This window comes from Artemia sp. Qi Xiang Cuo, chromosome 15 (assembly GCF_049724085.1).
Source record: "Artemia sp. Qi Xiang Cuo chromosome 15, ASM4972408v1, whole genome shotgun sequence".
In the NCBI taxonomy this organism is placed as follows: Eukaryota; Metazoa; Arthropoda; class Branchiopoda; order Anostraca; family Artemiidae; genus Artemia; species Artemia sp. Qi Xiang Cuo.
Window position 1 is genome coordinate 12948491 of NC_142808.1, and position 20643 is coordinate 12969133.

The 20643-nt window shown below is 35.3% G+C and overlaps 1 protein-coding gene across 1 annotated transcript in view; it reads left to right on the top strand.

Annotated features, from left to right (window-relative positions):
* Positions 1-20643, top strand: part of LOC148943344 (helicase POLQ-like) — a 137341-nt gene that overhangs the window by 76243 nt on the left and 40455 nt on the right. Inside the window, exons 9-11 of the mRNA XM_089101888.1 lie at positions 4066-4208; positions 15049-15267; positions 18792-18955. Of these exons, the coding sequence (XP_088958014.1) occupies positions 4066-4208; positions 15049-15267; positions 18792-18955 (526 nt within the window). The remainder of the gene's footprint in view (positions 1-4065; positions 4209-15048; positions 15268-18791; positions 18956-20643) is intronic.

Sequence of the window (20643 nt, forward strand, 5' to 3'; positions counted from 1 at the left end):
GTATGATTTTTCAAACAGTTCGTGGTAACCAACTGTAAGTAAGGAGCGAACCGGCTCAGTAGTAACCTAAACTCTAAAAAATGATTTTGATACCAATAGATACATCAAAAGAATTAGATTTTTATGCTGATTTCAAATATATAATTTTAATCAAGTTTAGAGTTACCCATCAAAAGTTATGTCTTATTTGCCTTATTTTCGAAAAAAAGGGGGAAACACCCCTTGAAAGTCATAGAGCCTTAATGAAAATCACACCATCAGATTCATTGTTTTAGAGAAGTCTACTGTTAAGGTTTCAAGCTCCTCTCTGCAAAAATGAAGAATCTTGTATTTTTTGCCATAAGAAAGATCCCGGATGCGTGTTTGTTTGTTGTTTTTTGTTTATTTTTTTTCAACAGGGTGATCGTATCGACCCAATAGTCCTAGAATATCGCAGGAGCGATCAGTCGAACGGAAATTAAAAGTTCTAGTGCCCTTTTTAAGTGACCAAAAAAGGGAGGGCAATGCTCATTTTTCCCATGCTCATTTTTCCCAAATTCACCCGATCAAGTTTTTGTGATAGCCATTTTGTTGAAAATGGTTGAAAAATATAATAACTATGTCTTTGAGGATGAATTAATGCCCCACAGTCCCCGAGGGCCGGGCTGCAAGTTATGAACATTGCCCAATGTTTACATATAGTATTGATTATTGGTAAGTATACTACCGTCTTTAGGGGAATTTTTCCTGGTAGTTGAGGGGGGGAGTTACGTGGGAGGTTGTTTCCATGGGGGAAGGGACATTGCTTTGAAGAGGGTGTCGGATTTCCCTGCATTATTTAAAAAAAAATAAGATCAGAAATCAAATAATAAAACAAGTTTTCAACTGAAAGTAAGGAGCAACATCAAAACTTAAAACGAACACTGTTACGTGTATGATTGGTTTCGCTCCGTAGTCAATACCTGGCTCTTTGCGCTAAAGTTTTTTAGTACTATTTATTCGCATTCGTGAATAAAAAGTTCTTCGTGATAAAAAAACGGCCTTCGTGATTAAAAAGTCATTCTTAAAGAATTGGAACAAAATTCGAACTTTAGCTTAAAGAGCGAGGTATTGACTAGGGGGTGAACCCAATCATATACGTAATAATTTCTGTTGGTTTTAAGTTTTGATGTTGCTCCTTACTTTCAGTTGAAAAACTTCTTTTTTTATTTAATTTAAGAAAGGATTTACCTAGTGATTCTAGGAAAACTTTAATTAATCTCCATCATAAGAAAGGTGATAGGAGTGAGTGTGGTAAGTATAGAGACATTAGCTTGGTTTCTATAGGAATCAAATTGCTCAGTTTATAATTTTCGGACATAGAGATGCTTAGGCTTTAAGAGAAGAAGGGTGCGGTTTTTTGGAAGGGAAGAGGATGTGTTGTCCGAATTTTAATAATTATATTTATGTTAATTGTTAAAATTATTAATAATAATTATATAATTTGAATTATATAATTTAACAATTTATATGATTTTCAAATATAATTTTGATTATATAATTTTGAAATTTACTTATATTAATATTAATAATTTTGAAGTGCCTGAATCCTCAGACCTCTTCAGTTCTGCGTTTCAGTTCAGTTCTGTGTTCAGTTCTTATTAGCAGGCATTTGATTCAGCCTATTGAAGAGCTTTAGTGAAGGTCCTACCCTTGTATTGTATGCCAGATAAGTACATTTTAATGATCATAGCTATCTACGGATATATTATTACTGTGCTTAAGGTAGGAAGTGAGATTAGCAGCTGATTTGGTGTTGAATAAGGAGTTAAGCGGGGTCGTGTTCTTTCCCCACTTACATGGATTTTGCTTTGATCGAATTTGTCCTTAGGAATACGATGAAGGCTATGGTAGAGCATATATTTAACAGAAAGTTAAAAATCTCTTATTTTTAGTTTATACAGATGATCTGAGCGTCCTAAACAAGAATGATAGCAAATGAATGGTTTTCTGGAGGTTTTATTATTATTATTATTATTTTTTAAAAACCCGTCTTCATACAAAAAAGAAAATAACGGAGCAATACGAAGAAAACAAAAAACAACACAAAGAGTACTATAATTTCTAGGAAGAAAACCTTAAAAAAAAGAGGAAAACACAAAAATAAAGAAGAACACAGGTACTTGCAGCAAAAGTGAGGAAGGAGAGCTTTGACAGTGTAACTAGTGTAGGAGGAGCTGTTTCCAAGCATGGTTTGAAATCTATTGGTTGTGTTTTTCTATAACTTTTGCAACAGCTATATTACATAGCAACTTCATTTGCTAGGAATAAGTGAAGGTGGAGAAGTGAAGTTGAGTATGAAAAGATGGATCAAGTAGATAGCTCCATTTATCTGGGTAGTATGGTTAGATAAAGATGGTGGATGCAATGAAGGGATAGAATGTAGAATAGTCCAGGCTCTTTATTCACTGTTGAAAATAGTTTGAAAGAATAGGGAAATAAGTCTGTGACCCAAGTCTGAATATTGTAAGCTACGGTGATGACAGTTTTTAATTGTGAGCGCTTCGAAATACAGAAGAAGATTTGTTGAATGTTCTCCAGGAGAACAGTCTACGAATAGTTTTAGCGTATGTTAGATAGATCGTATAGCAGTATGAAAAATGTGGCTTTGCCTCATTTTTTATGGCAATAATGAAAGAAAGGTTGTAAAGGAGAAAGAAACACTGCCCCTGGGACATCCAAAAAAAAGTTTTTCTCTTCTGTTTGATTACATCAGCATTCTCTCTTTTGTTTTTAGTATTGTTTTCAATTTTTGTGCTTCATTTTTTTTTCAATTTTAGTGTTTAATTTTTTTGTTTTTTTTTCAATTTAGTGTTTCATTTTCTTGTTTTTTTAAGTCTAGTGTTTTTTTTTGTTTTTTTTAATTTACTGTTTGTAATTTAAACAAAAGGTTTTTTCTTTTACGGATGAAGGATAGCAGATTGCCAAAGATTGTACTTTTTGACCATCCTTATGAAGCAAAACAGAAACCAAGTCGTCTCCGAATGGGGTGGGAAAAGGTATAATGCAGGATCTAAAGAAAACTGGAATTCCTTGGGACGGGGTAAATAGCGGAGCTCTCAACGGATTGGGTTGGAGGAAGAGCGTCCGCACCTTTATTGGCCTCAGGTGCTTGGTGCTGCAGTGAAATTTTACTAGTAGCAGTAGTAGTAATTTTAAAACCATTTATAAATAACGCCGAAGACCACTCTGCATTTCCATCATAAATCAAGAATAAGTAAAACTATAGGAAATTTATCCAAGAACAGTGAAATTTATTTAAATAAATTTCTTTAAAATTTCTTAAAATTAAATGAAATTTGTTTAAAAATTTCACCACCTTAAATAAATTCCCTATTGTTTTACTTGTTGTTGTTTTACAACCAATTGCGGTTCTTCTTGAAAATGATGGCCCAAGTCAAGAATTTATGATACTTTCATAGTTTTTCAGAACAAAATTGTCAGTGTTTTAGCTAAGTTATTTATTCGTGAAGACCATACATAGTTCTAATTTTTCCTCATATGTGCTTAAATGTACTTTGTTTAATACACGTGAGATATTTACATTTCTCTCCCTTTTTTATTGTCACTTGCTTTCGGCTGTTATCTTCACCTGAATCTTTTATTTATTATTGTTTCTTATTGCACCTTATTTTTTTCTTTTTCTGTCACAACCTTTGAATATTTTATTTTCTAATTGTTTCTTAAAAACAATTTTTCTCTTTTTTTGTCGTTTTGCGCTATTTTGTTTTCTGTGGTTTTATTGGCTGGTCATTTTGGTTTAAGTTTTTCCATAAGAAAACTTATTCTTTTAACTGAAGCCAAGTTGAGATTTGGGAGGGTGTAAATAGAGAGGTATCGAATAGATTGGCATGGAGGAGGAGCGTGCGTAGCTTGTTTTGGCCTCAGGCGGCTTGGTGCTGCGGTGAGTTGTTAATAGTAGGAAATTTTAATGAATCTAAGTTTGGAAAAATATTTTTAATTGTTTAAATTGCAATTTACAACTTTAAATTATTAAAAGTATTCGTTTAAAATATGCAAATTTACAGTAGTTTTATTTTATTTTAGGGAGCTAATGCATAATGTACTGTCACGAACCCTTTTGAAGGTACAAGCAAAGGAAACGGAAGTTGACATAGAATCACTCGCCATTTCTGTTACAAAAACACTAATATCATATGGACTTATTAGACAGAAACAACCCGGAGAAAGTAAGTAAAATTTTATCAAAACATGACGTTGATAATTTCAGAGACCACACTGCTTTTCCATAACGATAAATAAAAGTTTAAATAGGGATAAAATACTTTTAATAGACAGTGTTTCACAAACAGTGATAGAAAATCACAAAAATACCAGATATTTCGGTTACATATGCAGTAACCATCATCAGTAGTAAAACTAAACTAAAACAATTTAAAACAATAGTCAATACTCTTTCAGATTTTAATAAATTATCGTAGATTGATTTATATTATTGATTGATTGATTGATTGATATTTAGATTGGTATTATCAATTTACGATAATTTATTAAAATCTGACAGAGTAAAGTTCAATTCAATCAATGTAGTTGACCTCTGTCCAAGTGCTATATCATTAAACGCTAATGAACAAACCCCAAGAAGGTCAAAGAGGCTAGCATCCGCCTTTGCTTTGAAAAGAATTCGAGAATTAAAAAATATGTAGTTTTATTTGATTTTGTATATAAACCATTGTTTTAAATTGTTTTAGTTTAGTTTTATTACTGATGATGGTCACTGCATATGTAACCAAAATATCTGGCATTTTTGTGAATTTCTATCACTGTTTGTGAAACCCTGTCTATTAAAAGGATTTTATCCCCATTTGAACTTTTATTTATTTTTATCAAAATATTTACGAAATTCTCCGTTTATCTTCATGGGTTTTTGATTATTGTAGTGATTAATTTTTTTATTTATCGTCGAGTTTTGAAAAACTAAAGCACACCGTTCAAAATACATATAGTTTTCAATAAAACGCAAATGACGCAATAGGCCTTGGAACTTTTTCTGGATAGGGGAGGGGAAAGGTGGCAGTAGCCAAACTCCTGTTTTTAGTAATTCTTGTTCGTTTTAGGTTTGATTTGACTATTCAGTTTAATTTTTACTCTTTTGATATTTATTTATTCATTTATACCAGTATCTGTTATCTTTATGTTAAATATGATCATATACTTTAATGTCTGTTTGTTTTGGGTTTCATTTATTTTTTCATAGTAATATCGGTCGTTTGAAAACCTCTTTTTTGGAAAGTTCTTTTTTAATTAATTAGGAGGAAAGAACCCAATAAGAGGAAGTAAAATATTACGGCAATACAGATGGAAATTTTTTATGCATCAACGAACCACGAATCACGATACTGAATGACGAAAAATTAATATAAAGAAAAAATTGTTTAAGCATCAAAGAATCACTGAATCGCTATGCTGACGATACTGAATCACGAAAAATTAATACAGAGAAAAATTGTTTTAGCACCAACGATACTGAATCGAAATGCCATAAGTTTCTTCTGCTGAATTTACCCTAAACCCTGAAGAAATTGAATTGTCACAGTTCCTTCTGCTGAGTTTACCTCAATCCATGAAGAAATTGAAATGCCATAGATTCCTTCTGTTGAGTTCACCTCAACCCATGGAGGAATCGAAAAGCAATAAGTTGATTCTGCTGAATTTACCTCAACCCATGGAGAAATCGAAAAGCCGTAGGTTCCTTCTGCTGAATTCACCTCAAACCATGAAGAAATTGAAATGTCACAGGTTCCTTCTGGTGAGTTCACCTCAATCCATGAAGAAATCAGAATGCTGTAGGTTCCTTTTACTAAGTTTACCTCACCCCTTAGAGGTACTGATAAGCCATAAGTTCCTTCCGCTGAATTTATCTCAACCCATGGAGAAATCGAAATGCCATAGGTTCCTTCTGCTGAATTCACCTCAACACATGAAGAAATTGGAATGCCATAGATTCCTTCTGGTGAGTTCACCTGACTCCATGAAGAAATCAATAAGTCGTAGATTCCTTTTACTAAACTTACTTAACCCCTTGCAGGAACTAATCAGTAAAAGGTAGATTCCTCGGATTTTGGTTTAACCATTAAACAGTCTAATAAGTAATTGGAACATTTTGTTGACTTCGCCTAAAACACCAAAGAATTCGAAATTTTATTGATTGCTTCAGCTAATTTCAGTTCCACCCATGAAGAGTTTAAAATTTTAAAAGTACCTTCTGCTAATTTCACCTCAACCCTTGGAGAATTGGATATGTCATTAGTTCTTTCTGCGGATCTCACCTCAACCCTTGGAGAAATGGAAATGCCATAGGTTGCTTCTGCTGAATTCACTTCAAACCACGAAGAAATCGAAAAGCCATTGGTTCCTTCAGCTGATTTCACCTCAACCCATCGAGAATTCGAAAAGCCAAAGGTTCATTCTGCTAATTTCACCTCAACCCTTGGAGAAATTGATATGCCATAAGTTGATTCTGCTGAACTCACCTCAACCCATAGAGAAATTGAAATGTCATATGTTCCTTCTGCTGATTTCACCTTAACCCATGGAGAAACCAAAATGCCATAGGTTCCTTCTGCTGTTTTCACCTCAACCCGTAGAAAAATCCAAATGTCATAAGTTCATTCTGCTGATTTCACCTCAACTCTCGGAGAAATCGAAATGCCATATGTTCCTTCTTTTGATTCCACCTTAACCCATGAAGAAACCAAAATGCCATAGGTTCCTTCTGTTGAACTCACCTCGATCCGTAGAGAAGTCCAACAGCCATAGGTTCATTCTGCTGATTTCACCTCAACCCGTGGAGAAATCGAAATGCCATAGGTTCCTTCTGCTGATTTCACCTAAACCAATGGAGAAATCGAAAAGCTATATGTTCTTTCTGCTGATCTCACCTCAACTCATGGAGAAATCGAAATGTCATAGGTTCCTTCTGCAGATTTAACCTTAACCCATGGAGAAACCGAAATGTCATAGGTTCAATGTGCTGTATTTGCCTCGATCCATAGAGAAATTGAAATGCCATAGGTTCATTCTGCTGAATTCACCTCAACCCATAGAGAAATCGAAATGCCATAGGTTCATTCTGCTGATTTCACCTCAACCCATGGACAAACCAAAATGCCATAGGTTTCTTCTGCTGATTTCACCTCAACCCATGGAGAAATTGAAAAGCCATAGGTTCATTCTGTGGATTTCATCTCAATCCTTGGAGAAATCGAAATGTCGTATGTTCCTTCTTCTGATTTAACCTCAACCCATGAAGAAACCAAAATGCCATAGGTTCCTTCTGCTGAATTCACCTCAACCTAGAGAGAAATCGAAAAGCCATAGGTTCATTCTGTGGATTTCACCTCAACCCATGGAGAAATGGAAAAGTTATAAGTTCTTTCTGCTGATCTCACCTCAACTCATGGAGAAATCAAAATGTCATAGGTTACAATAAATTATATTGCAATAACAGAAATTACAATAAATAACCGAGTCAAACTCAAAACGAGCAGAAATTAACATAAGTTGGACTCAAAACCCCAATGCCTTCCCAAGGCCAGAACATAATTTGCACTTTACTGAAAAAAAATGTAAATGTATTTACTTTTATAACTTTAATAAAGCAAATAATATTAACATTTTAATTACTAAATATCAGTATATGTATATTAAACTGACAATGCACATTCATTTGTATTTTTTTCAGTAAAGTGCAAATTATGTTCTGGCGTTGGGAAGGCATAGAGGTTTTGACACTGACAATGCACATTCATTTGTATTTTTTTCAGTAAAGTGCAAATTATGTTCTGGCGTTGGGAAGGCATAGAGGTTTTGAGCCCAACTTATGTTAATCTCTGCTCGTTTTGAGTTTGACTCGGTTATTTATTGTAATCTCGGTTCGTTTTCGGTTTCTTTTATTTATCGATGCTGATTTGTGGTAGTTTCACGCTTGGTAGATTATTTGATTTTATTTTTGCTCATTTTTTGTTTAACGGAGTTCTTTACTTTTCTTTGAAAAACTTATTTTGTGGAAAAGGTTTTATTAATTAATTTCTGTTCGTTTTATATTGACACAGTCTTTTCAGGGAAGAAGAACATAATACTTTAAATCTTTTTGTTTTTTACGAATTTATAGTTTGGCCTGCTATTAGTATGCTGGAGAAAAATTTTCAGCAGTTTTTAACAACATACACCCTTTTAAAAATCTGGACACAAATAGTAGTGTTTAATTTAGTTTCATGCCTCCTCTAGTTGACCTGAAATGGAAAACTTGAAACATTCGCAAAAAATCTGTTTACTTTCTATGATAGCTTGGATACACTTACGCTATTATGATTTGGTTAAATTTCAAGAGCAGAAGCAGCCCCGATAGTTTGAACGTAATACCCTCAGTCGTTCTTGGGCTACTGCTGAGATGACTTATTGGGAATTAGCATTAACACAGAGCATTTTGATTTAATCTTATGGCAACATTTAGTTTTTAAACATAAAGTCAAATGTGAGGGAGGACGTGGGAGGGGGATTAGTTTCCCTACAATCAACAATACTTTAGACTATTAAAAAGCGCATCAGCCCTTTCTATTTTCAATCAAATTAGCCCTTTTCTAAGTTCCTGCGAAAACTCCTTCGATAAGAAGTGCCCTGGTTTAAACAACAACAACAACAACAAAAATCATACATTAGACCCACATCGATCTTTATTATAAAAATTTCAAGCCTTCCGAGCACTTTCGCACTAGGCCTTTCGATTTCCAATTGAATGAGCCCTTTTTGAGTTTCTACGACAAAACTTCCTATAAACACCTTATATACCCCCAGGGCATAAAATACAACCCTTACCCTAAGGGCTGTGAAGGTGGTTGTCATCCTCTAAGACCTAATTTCCAGAACTTTCAACTACGTTAAACAAAATGGCTATCTCAAAATTTTGGTTGGATGTGTCTGGGAAAATGGTGGTCGTGAGAGGGGCGTTAGTCTTTCTCCAATCACTTTCAACTATTAACAAAAGGCACTAGCCCTTTCAATTTCCAATCAAATGAGCCCTTTTGAAATTTCTACGACAACGCTTTCAATAAAAACCTTATATGCCCCCAGGGAATAACTTACAACCCTTGCCCTGGGGGGCGAGTTTTGTATACCCCGCCCTGGGGGTGTGTGACAACCCCCAGGGGTTTGTCATCCTCAAAGACCTAATTTCCAGAACTTTCTACTATGTTGAACAAAATGGCTCCCTGAAAATTTTTACTAGATACATCAGGGGGAAAGGTGGGCATAAGTCGGTTGTTAGTTATCCTCCAATCACTTTCAACTAGTAAAAAGGGCACTAACCTTTTCCATTTTCAATTGAAAGCGCCCCTTTTTAAGTTTTTACGACCACTCTATCATTAAAAACCTTATATACCCCCAGGGCATAACTTACAACCTTTCCCCTGGAGACTCTGGGGGGTTTGTCACCCGTAAATACATAATTTCCTGAACTTTCAACTACGTTGAACAAAATGGCTACCTCTAAACTTTGATTGAATGTGTTTTGGGAAATGGTGGGCGTGAGAGGGGGTTATTTACTCTCCACTCACTTTTGACTATTAAAAAGGGCAATTTCAATTTCAATCAAATGAGCCCCTTTTTAAATTTCTACAACTACTTTCTATATAAGTCTTATATGCCCCCATGGCATAACTTACAACCCTTGCACTGAGGGCTCTGATGGGGTTATCATCCTAAAAGACCTAATTTCCAGATCTTTCGACTACGTTAAACAAAATGTTTATATCAAAATTTTTATTGGGTATTTTTGGGGAAATGGTGGGCGTGAGAGGGGGTTTGCTGGCCTCCTATCAATTTCGATTACTAGAAAGTATACCAGCCCTTTCAAGTTCCAATGAAATGAACCCATTTTTAAGTTTCTACGACAAAGATTTCAATTAAAACCTTATATGCTCCCAGGGTATAACTTATAACCCTTGCCCTAAAGACTCTGGGGGGAGTATCCTGCTCAAAGGTATAATCTCCTGAACTGTTAACTGCGTGAAACAAAATGGCTATCTAATAATTTTGATCGTATGTGTTTGGGGAACCAGTGGACCTGGAAGCAGAGTTAACTTCCTTCCAATCACTGTTGAATATTAAAAAGGGCACTAGCCATTTCAATTTTCAATCGAATGAGCCCTTTTTGAAGTTCCTACGACGACGCGTTCTATAAAAACCTTATATGCTCCTAAGGCATAACTTACAACCCTTGCCCTGAGGGCTGTCTGGGAATTTCCTGCTCAAAAAAATAATTTTTATCTGGAAATCCACAACACTGAACAAAATGGCTATCTAAAAATTTTGATTGGATGTGTTTGGGGAAAAGGTGGGTGAGAGGGGGGGGGGGCTAATTGTCCTCAAATCACTTTCGGTTACTAAAAAGGGCACTAGCCCTTTGAATTTCCAATTGAATGAGCCCTTTTTCAAGTTTCTACGACAAAGATTTCAATAAAAACTTATATGTCCCCACGGCATAACTTATAATCCTTGCCCTGAAGACTGTGGGGGGAGTGTTCTGCTCAAAGGTATAATTTCCTGAGCTTTAACTACGTGGAACAAAGTGGCTAACTCAAAATTTTGATTGGATGTGTTTGGGGAAATGTTGGGCGTCGAAGGGGTGTTAGTTGCCTTCCAATTTAACCATTAAAAAGGGCACAAGTCATTTCAATTTCTAATCGAATGAGCCCTTTTTGAAGCTTTTACGACAACGCATTCTATAAAACTTTATATACCCCCAGGGCATAACTTACATCCCTTGTCCTTAGGGCTGTGAGGGGATTCTCATTCTCAAAGAGCTAATTTACAGAACTTAAGACTACGTTGAAAAAAATGGCTATCTCAAAATTTTGATTGGATGTGTTTGGGAAAAAGGTGGGCGTGAGAGGGGGGCTAATTGCCCTCCAATCACTGTTGACTATTGAAAAGGACACTAGCCCTTTGAATTTTGAATTGAATGAGCCTTTTTTGAAGATTCTTCGACAACGCCTTCTATAATAACCTTATATGCCCCCAGGGCATAACTTACAACCCTTGTTGTATCTAATTTACAGAACTTAAAACTACGTTGAATAAAATGGCTATCTCAAAATTTTGATTGGATGTGTTTGGGGAAAAGGTGGGCGTGAGAGGGGGTTAGTTGCCCTCCAATTACTTTAGACTATTAAAATGGACACTAGCCCTTTGAATTTCCGATGGACTGAGCCTTTTTTGAAGTTTCTACGAAAACACATTCTATAAAAACCTTATATGCCCCCAGGGCATAACTTACAACCCTTGTCCTTAGCGCTGTGAGGGGATTTTGATCCTCAAAGACCTAATTTACAGAACTTAAAACTACGTTGAATAAAATGGCTATCTCAAAATTTTGATTGAATGTGTTTGGGGAAAAGGTGGGTGTGAGAGGGGGGTTAGTTTCCCTCCAATCACTTTTGACTATTGAAAAGGACACTAGCCCTTTGAATTTTGAATCGAATGAGCCTTTTTTGAAGTTTCTACGACATCGCCTTCTATAAAAAACCTTATATACCCCCAGGGCATAACTTACAACCCTTGTTGTAACCTAATTTACAGAACTTAAAACTACGTTGAATAAAATGGATATCTCAAAATTTTGATTGGATGTGTTTGGGGAAAAGGTGGGAGTGAGAGGGGGGCTAGTTGCCCTCCAATCACTTTCGACTATTAAAAAGGGCGCTAGTCCTTAGAATTTGCAATAGAATGAGTCTTTTTTGAAGTTTCGACGACAATGCTTCCTGCAAAAACCTTATATGCTCCCAGTGCATAGCTTACAACCCTTTTCCGGAAGGGTGTGGGGGAGTGTCCTCCTCAAAATTATAATTTATATGTGGAAATCCACTACACTGAACAAAATTGCTCTATCAAAATTCTGATTGGATGTGTTAGAAGGAAATGACGGGTGTGTAAGGGGTGTTAGGTGCCTTTCAATCACTTACGACTATGAAAAAGGGCACAAGCCACTCCAATTTCGCATTGAATGAGCCCTTTTCGAAGTTTCTACGACAACTCCTTCGATACGAAGTACTCTTCTCTAAAGGACAAAAACTATCAATGATACATTGTGCCAACATCGTTCTTATATGCCTTGCCCCGCGGGTTGTGGGGGAGTGTCCTCCTCAAAAACATATTTTCTATCTGGAAATAAACTACACTGAACAAAATGGCTATCTCAAAATTTTGATTGTATGTGTTTGGGGGAATGCTGGTCGTGGGGGGGGGGGCTAGTTTCCCTCCAGTCACATTCGACTATTAAAAAGGGCACTAGCCAATTGAATTTTCAATCGAATGAGAATTTTTTGAAGTTTCTACGACAACGTCTTCTATAAACCTTATATGCCCTCAGGGCATAGCTTACAACCCTTGCCCTGATGGTTGTGGGGGAGTGTCCTCCTCAAAAACATATTTCTATCTGGAAATCAACTACGCTGAACAAAATGGCTATCTCAAAATTTTGATTGGATGTGTTTGGGGGAGTGCTGGGCGTGGGGGAGGGCTAGTTGCCCTCCAATCACTTTCGACTATTAAAAAGGGCACGGGCCCTTTGAATTTCCAATCGAATGAGCCTTTTTTGAAGTTTTTACGACAACGCCTTCTATAAAAACCTTATAAGCCCCCAGAGCATAACTTAAAACCCTTGCCCCGAGGGTCGTAGCGGAGTTTCCTCCTCAAAAACATGTTTTCTATCTGGAAATCAACTACGCAGAACAAAATGGCTATCTCAAAATTTTGATTGGATGTGTTTGGGAGAATGATGGGCGTGAAGGGGGGGGGGGCTAGTTGCCCTCCAATCACTTTCGACTGTTAAAAAGGGGACTAGCCACTCCAATTTCCAGTCGAATCAGCCCCTTACGAATTTTCTACGGCAAGTCCTTCGATACGAAGTGCCCGGATCTGGAGAAAGAAGAAGAAAACGAAAATAATACAGTGTGCTCACATCGTTCTTTACTTAGGCAGCGCTATCGCGCTGCCTATGATGAGTGTTCATTTTTTACAAATATTAACTTCAAGCAGGATTATAATAAACAATATTTGCTAGAGGGTAGAACTTTAAACTAAAGATTGTATGATGGCTCGAAGCGGATCCTATGTCGATCCTGCCAGTCTTCCATTTACAATAAATAGTAGTCACTACTGCCTCCAACAGTCAATCTGAAATGTCTATGCCTTTTTACGCATCTCTTTTACATTAAATGATGTATTCTGTCATAGATAAGGTTGTTGAATGGTAACAATTTACAATTTCGATTTAGTAATGGCCTTTATTAAAAAAAACAAAAAAAAAAACAATACAACATAACAATTAACCCTCCTTAAGCTTTTGCTTGCTTGGAGTACCCTTAAACCCCTTGAAATAAGATTTAAAAAGGACACAAAAAGAAAAATAGAGAAAGAGAGCTAAAAAAAAACCAATCATATCGGTTATGTCGAATTTTGAATGATATCAAGATGTTCCAAAAACTTGTGATTTTTTAATTTTCGTTCTGTGTTTGTGATTTTGCACGCCCTTTCGCTTGACTTAAGGGCTCCTGAATGAACTCCTCTATACATTGGCATGTTCTGTTGGTTTATATATTTGTTTTCATTCGGGTTTTTTAACAAGGCTACTTGGGCGTTATATTTTTTTCCTAGTCTATATATGTTAACCCTTGCTTTTTGCAGTTCAAGTTTTATTTCACCTAGGTATTATAACCATAGAAATAGCAATTTATAGATATTTGTACATAATATTTATAGTAAATAATTATAATAATCAATAACGATTAAAATAATAAAAACAGTAATATAAATATAAAAATAATGTCATAATAAAAAATAAAAACAGTATAAAAATAACTAATAAAAAATAAATAATTAATTTAAACATATTTATGCATACACAATTAATTTATGTTACAGACATCCTCTGTTTCCGCGAGCTTCTAGAGCTTTTTCTTCTCTACCTCCAGCAAAGGTTTCCTATAGTGTTTGAAGCAGGCAGAACTGGCAATGGTTCTTTTTTTCTGGCATATTGTTCAGGTTCTTTTTTTCAGTATCATTTATTTTTTAATAATACATATATAACATACTTAATATACAAACATCTAGCAAAGTAGTATTCTGCTATATGTTTTGAAAACATGAAACAATTGTTATTAAATATTTGCTTCTTTATTATCACCATTAGTGTTAGATGGCTGGTATATATATGTATATATATATATATATATATATATATATATATATATATATATATATATATATATATATATATATATATATATATATATATATATATATATATATATTTCGGCTATCTATCTATGTAGTAACACTTTTGCTGTTACAGATAGCAAAATGGTATCTACCCAGTAGCCTCTTATGTAATTGACGAATGATTGATTATGATGAAGAATATTATTGTCATTACAATATAGAAAAATAAGAAATTGAATTTTACAAATATTTGGTACCTGTGTGTCCTGAACACTTTAAAATTCAATTTTATTTACTTTTTCTGGCTTTTCTATTAAGATCTGACAATAAACTTGTTCTTACTCCATTTTAAGGTTGGATTTTACTGTTTTCTACTAAGAATCTGGAAAGTCTTATGGACAAATTTTTAATTTATTTATATATTTATTTGTTTAAATTTAAGAGTTGTTCTAAACGATGTATCCCAGCAGAAACCACTGATGTTAAAAAATATTTTTAAGCAAACGAGTAACAACTCTTACCGAGAAATTGGGTCTTTTCTCATAAAAAAGTGGGGGGGACGCCTTCTCTATTATTAAGGTTTCACGAATATTGTTATTCTTGCTTCTCACTTTTTGTAATCTTTGTCCCTTGAGACGGTAAAATATTTCCCAATAGAAAGCACTGAGTTTTTTTCTTATTTTCTGTTTAGCTGTGCTACTACTCTTGTTTGGTGCTACTACTTGCTCGCGCTTTACAATGTTGTTTTTTTTCCGGCAATATATCCAGGTGATAAATCTATTGTTATTGCAGATAGCCAATTAGCATCTACACAACAGCCTCTTTTATACGGTGATGAATCATTGATTGGTTTAACACCGCTTAGTCAAAGATCCTCTTCTACTCTTTCTAACCAATCGCGGAGTCGGAGCTTTGGATCCCAGCCAGAGGACGTTTATCTTGATAAACCAGTTGACCTGGATTTAGACTGTCAGTTGGTCGTAAGTCGCCTTGGAAAAGCAGCCATAAGAGGTAAATAAAAAGAGACAAGTTGTAATGCGTAATTTAGTGGGTTAAACACTAAAATAGAGGGGGGGGGGATAATTTCACTTAAGAATTTTTAACTTAGTAAATTGTTGTATAAAATACAGAAACTATGAATTTGTTTTTTTTTGCAAGGTATCTTTGTTATGCAGGAGGCTTTTGTGTCTTCTAAAAGAGTAACGTTAGGCCAAAGCGGTAAGCCATGTTTGGTAGTTGAAGAAAAGATTTGGGGAAAATGAGAAAAAAAAAGAGTTGCAATTGTAATTTACGAGGCTACACACGTCAAAGCATAGATTTGGGGAGTACAGACGAATTTTTCATTTAGTATTTTATCATATAATAATACAGAAAATATTAATGCGCATATTTTTTTTAAGGTAACTTTATCTTGAAGACGGTGTTTGTGCCTTCTAAATGAACATCGTTAATGTAACGTTAGGTGAAAGCGTTAATAGTGGAGGAAATATACGGTTTGACCTCGGGGAAATTCTAACAATTTTTTTTACACCAAAATATTCAGAAAAATCAGCTTAATTAAACAGAAAAAATCACACGAATCCCCCTTGTGCAAGTGTCCCAAAATTGCCCTTGAAAGAAGGAAAATGAGGTGGGGGGATTGATTTTTGTGTCTATAAATATTCTGGAGTTTAAATAGTCGTTTCCTATCAAGCATGAAGAATCCGACGTGAGAAATCCAGTTTTCCACACCCTAGCATCAATTTTCCCCTTCCTGGAATGGGGGGTTAAAGTATGCAGATCAGTATTTGACGGATTCCTGCAGCTAAAGGCTCATTTTATATCAAATAAAGTACTTGATTGCCAAATATGAGATAAAAAAACAGTTATTTTACTGTTTACCATGTTTCCACCTCTAATGAGCCTGTAATATGAGGGGCTGCTAAGTATAACATCTTGAAATCCACTTCTTTAATCGATATCAAAACTTCAATCAGTTATAAAAAGGAACGTTTAGATCTCAGCTAAATTAATCAAAAAATACATTTTGATTTTAAAGCACAACCTAAAGCTAATTCTTCTTCCTGTTCGTCTTTGTTATCGTCCCCATCCTGTCTTGCTGCAGCGTTAGCTCTACGCTCCCCGCAGGCAAAGCTTCAGTGCAAGCCGTTCTGACGACAGCTGCATCTGAGAGAATCGCACTGGCTGGTGTACTGGCACCGCACCATCTCGAGCAGATTTTCCGGTTCTGGTGAAGCATCTGTCATAATGGAAAGATATATATTCCTTTTCGAAGAGAGGTGCCAGCCCCACTCGAATTGGAATCGGGCGTGTCCTGCCATTTCATTATTTGCAAATAGTGCCAGTAAAAGTGGTACTTTACGGCAGCCAAAGTCGGTGAAAGCCGCTCTGCCTGAACGAAAGCATTTGCACTTGCAACCCGCATTGTAAATGCTCGCACCTGGACACCCTTCAGGGTATTCTCATTGCTTTTTCCTTTGTATATGCGGAGCGAACTTTCTCTCCAGCTTCGGCGATCTTCTGGTGGCTGAATGTTGGTGGCATGAAGGTCTTGGAAGCATCCTTAAAAATCATATCTTTAAGTGACAATGAAACCAGTGCTGGTTTTCCTACGCCGTGAAATCTACATGTTGTTTTGCAGCCAGACATTGTGTAGATTTTCTGCTGCTTCCGTTCCTAGTTTGTTCTTGATTCTTTTTATGTCGTACACTCTTCGGTTATTTTCATGCGGGTATGTCTGTATAAAGATACCACATGCATCAAGCTTGGCATGGTACAGGAGTAATAGGTTGGTATCATTCCCAATCAAAGTAGTTGACAAAGTTTCAGCGCAACTGACTGGGGTTCATACAGTTAAGACATTGACATCATCCTGAGCATGTAGAACCTTACATCCTGAGTTTGTCATCCTCTCAGTAAGTAGGTTAATGAAGTGTTGTTTATTTTGTTAGTTTGAAGTGTTGTTTATTATATCTTTATTATGAAGGAGGTGTTTGTGCCTTTTAAAAAGCAATTTCAGCGTATGTTTAGCGACAGCATTGAGCTATTTTTAGTAGAAGGGGGAAAATGAGAAAGGATTCATTCTATTGCTAATTGATTAATTAATGGTCCCAATTTCAATTTCAAGACTTTTCACTATTAAGGAAAATTGAGCTGCAAGTTTAGACCTAACAAACTCGGTGCCCTTCTATGCTGTTTGATTGGATTGAAATTGGTAAATTAATATTATCCAGGATTCAGGACTTAATTCTAAAAATATCCAAGAAGGGATACAATTTTTGAAAACTTTCAATGTTTATTACTCCACACATTGTTTATTTTAAAAATTTGCAATAAAGTCGATATCCTGAAACCATCTGCATGCATGTTTCTTCATTTCTTTTGACGTCGTCAGATGTAAATCATTCCTGATACTTCTAATAAGGGCCGTTTGCAGGATTTTTGTGGGAGGGGATATTTTTGTTCGGGGGGAGGGAGAGGGCTATAAAAAGTTCACAAATTGCAACAAGAATTTGTTTACAAGCATTTTTGTTACTTTTGTACGAGTCAGAAATTTTTATTTCAAATCGGATAACTCCCCCCCCTGAATACGACCCTGCTTCACATTGTTTATATTGAAAATTTGCAATAAAGTCGATATCCTAAAACCATCTGCATGCATGTTTCTTCATTTCTTTTGACGTCGTCAAATGTAAATCATTCCTGATACTTCTAATCAGGGCCGTTTGCAGGATTTTTGTGGGAGGGGATATTTTTGTTCGGGGGGAGGGAGAGGGCTATAAAAAGTTCACAAATTGCAACAAGAATTTGTTTACATGCATTTTTGTTACTTTTGTACGAGTCAGACATTTTTATTTCAAATCGGATAACTCCCCCCCCCCCGTTGAATACGACCCTGTTTCTAATATCTTGGATCGTTAAAGTACCGTTTCTCAGCCACAGTCGTTATTCATCAGAATGTGGCACCTGTGCTTTCTACATGCATAAGTCAAAAAATAATATGTTTAAACCGGAAACAAATAAATTTCGGAAATTAACTAATATTCAGGTATAACTTCTTTCATCTCCCTTCGAGTGTAATAATGTATATCGGTTGCATATAGAGAGATAGAAATTCGTGTTGAGAGAAGAGAGTTTTGTCATCTGTAACCTGGAATCTCCTCACGCCACACCCTGATGGCTTAATAAGGGGTACTACGGCATTCAAACTTCAATCACAGATTTATATCTACTACATTTGGCATTTAAAAATAAATAAATTTTTGCCTTCTGCTTATATACTGCCTATAATATCTTGGCTCAATAATTGGTTGACCTGGGTTGACTCTGGTTGGGTTTATAGAAGCCTATATATATATATATATATATATAAAATATATATATATATATATATATATATATATATATATATATATATATATATATATATATATATATATATATATATATATATATATATATATATATATATTGTACTAACAAGTATTGTAGATAACAAGTTTTTCTTGTACGTCTATGTATTCCATTTTTTGAAGGCTCTGTGGACTTGGACAAAGTAGTAGCAGTGTATCAAGATTTGCGAAAGGCTCAGAGTGGACTTGTTCTTGTTTCAAGGTTGCATTTGATGTACTTGTCCACTCCTTATGAACAAGTTAATGATGGCCCCTTTAAAATCTCGTCTGCTCAATATTTAAAAATGGTAAGCTGCTTAATTTTATAAACAGCTCGAGTCTCTCGAGTTATTGTTACTGATCTATCTTGTTTCATCCTGGTCTTCACACAATCCTCAATATGACGTATGATGTATGACGATGACGAATTTAGATGTATGATGACGTATGACGATTGTTCCTTTGTGCTAGGCCCTTAACATCACCTCATCCGCCTATATAGTTAGTGTTATTGTTAAATTTGTGCTTTGTTCTTTTCTTTTTTCTTTTTTTTGTGTTACTCCACTCCCTTTTTCCTGTATAGCTAGTATTATTACTGTTTAAATTAGTGGTCCTGTGTCCTGAAGAAGTATTTACTTGCAGAATAATTTTTCTGACTCTCGACTGAAATTACGGAGTTTTTATGATTTTCTCAATAGTTCGTGTAAGTTCTGCGAGAAACTCCTTTTGGGTTGTCCCCTCCCTGTCTGGTATCAATTTATTTATATATCCATGATGTAGGTGGCTTTATTTTTTATTTATTTATTGAATATCAATTATTAACAAAAACACTTAACATAAACACATTCCTACCAAATGCCACAGCATTATGTAGAGGGGGGATAACCAAACAAATCCACAAAAAGAAAAAAAAGAAAAATAATTAACATCAACCTCAGAAGGGGTTTAAAAAACAAAACACAATCATATCATCATGTACCCTGCTACCGCTAACTAACACTCAACTCCTTCCTTAACACACATCAATCAAAATAAAACACTAAATTTTCTGATTTAATACCATTTTAACGTATCAAATATGCATCCTATTAAATTAATTATTAAAATCATATTTAGAAAAAAAATCCAATTTTCAACAGCTTTTTAAATTCTTTTAAATCACTATTTTTTATATCCTTCTCTAAGGAATTCCATGATTTGGCCCCTCTATGATATCCTTATCTAAGGAATTCCATGATTTAGCCCCTCTATAATATCCTTATCTAAAAGATTCATGATTTAGCCCCTCTATGACACTTAATTTTTCATATTCCAGCTTAATGCTGAAACTAATCACGTGGATTAATTTTGTTACTGAATACAGTTGCTCAATATTTGAGCAAGCTAAGCTTGTAAACTTTTAAAATCTACAAAAAAATATGTGGCGAATTTTATTAACGCATAGAAAAGTTGGTAAGGCTATTTTAAACGGAATGTGTTCTATTGGTTTTCTTGGGAAGCGACCATCATTCCTTCTAACAGGCCAATGACGAAAAGCTCTTGATTCAAGTCACTAATTAATTAAAACGTTGCAAGCTTACACTTCAGGAAGGGATTTCATTTTTTTTTTTTTTGGGGTGGGGCTTCAATAGTGCAGCAAATGTAGCTGTATTTGAGGGGGACCATCAGCGGAAAGAGAGGGTAGAGTCACCCACAAGTGGGGAGTCATCAGCGGCAAGTGACACTTGATCCTCAGAATTTGTGCAAGCCAGAGAACTTCTGTCTGCCATCTTGGATTGTTTCTCGAGGGATCTTTTCTTGTGTCGTGGCCAGTGCTTTGTTTGTTGACCCCCTGACTATGATGATAGCAATTAATACTAGCTTCACTCCATTCGATGTGGTAGTGTACTCCGTAAAATACTCTTCCTCAGTGGAGACAGTGGGAAAAATGGCCACTGACTTATAGGCCCCCTTTTTCTGCCTACTAATCATAAGGGCACCTCAAAAATATGTTTAC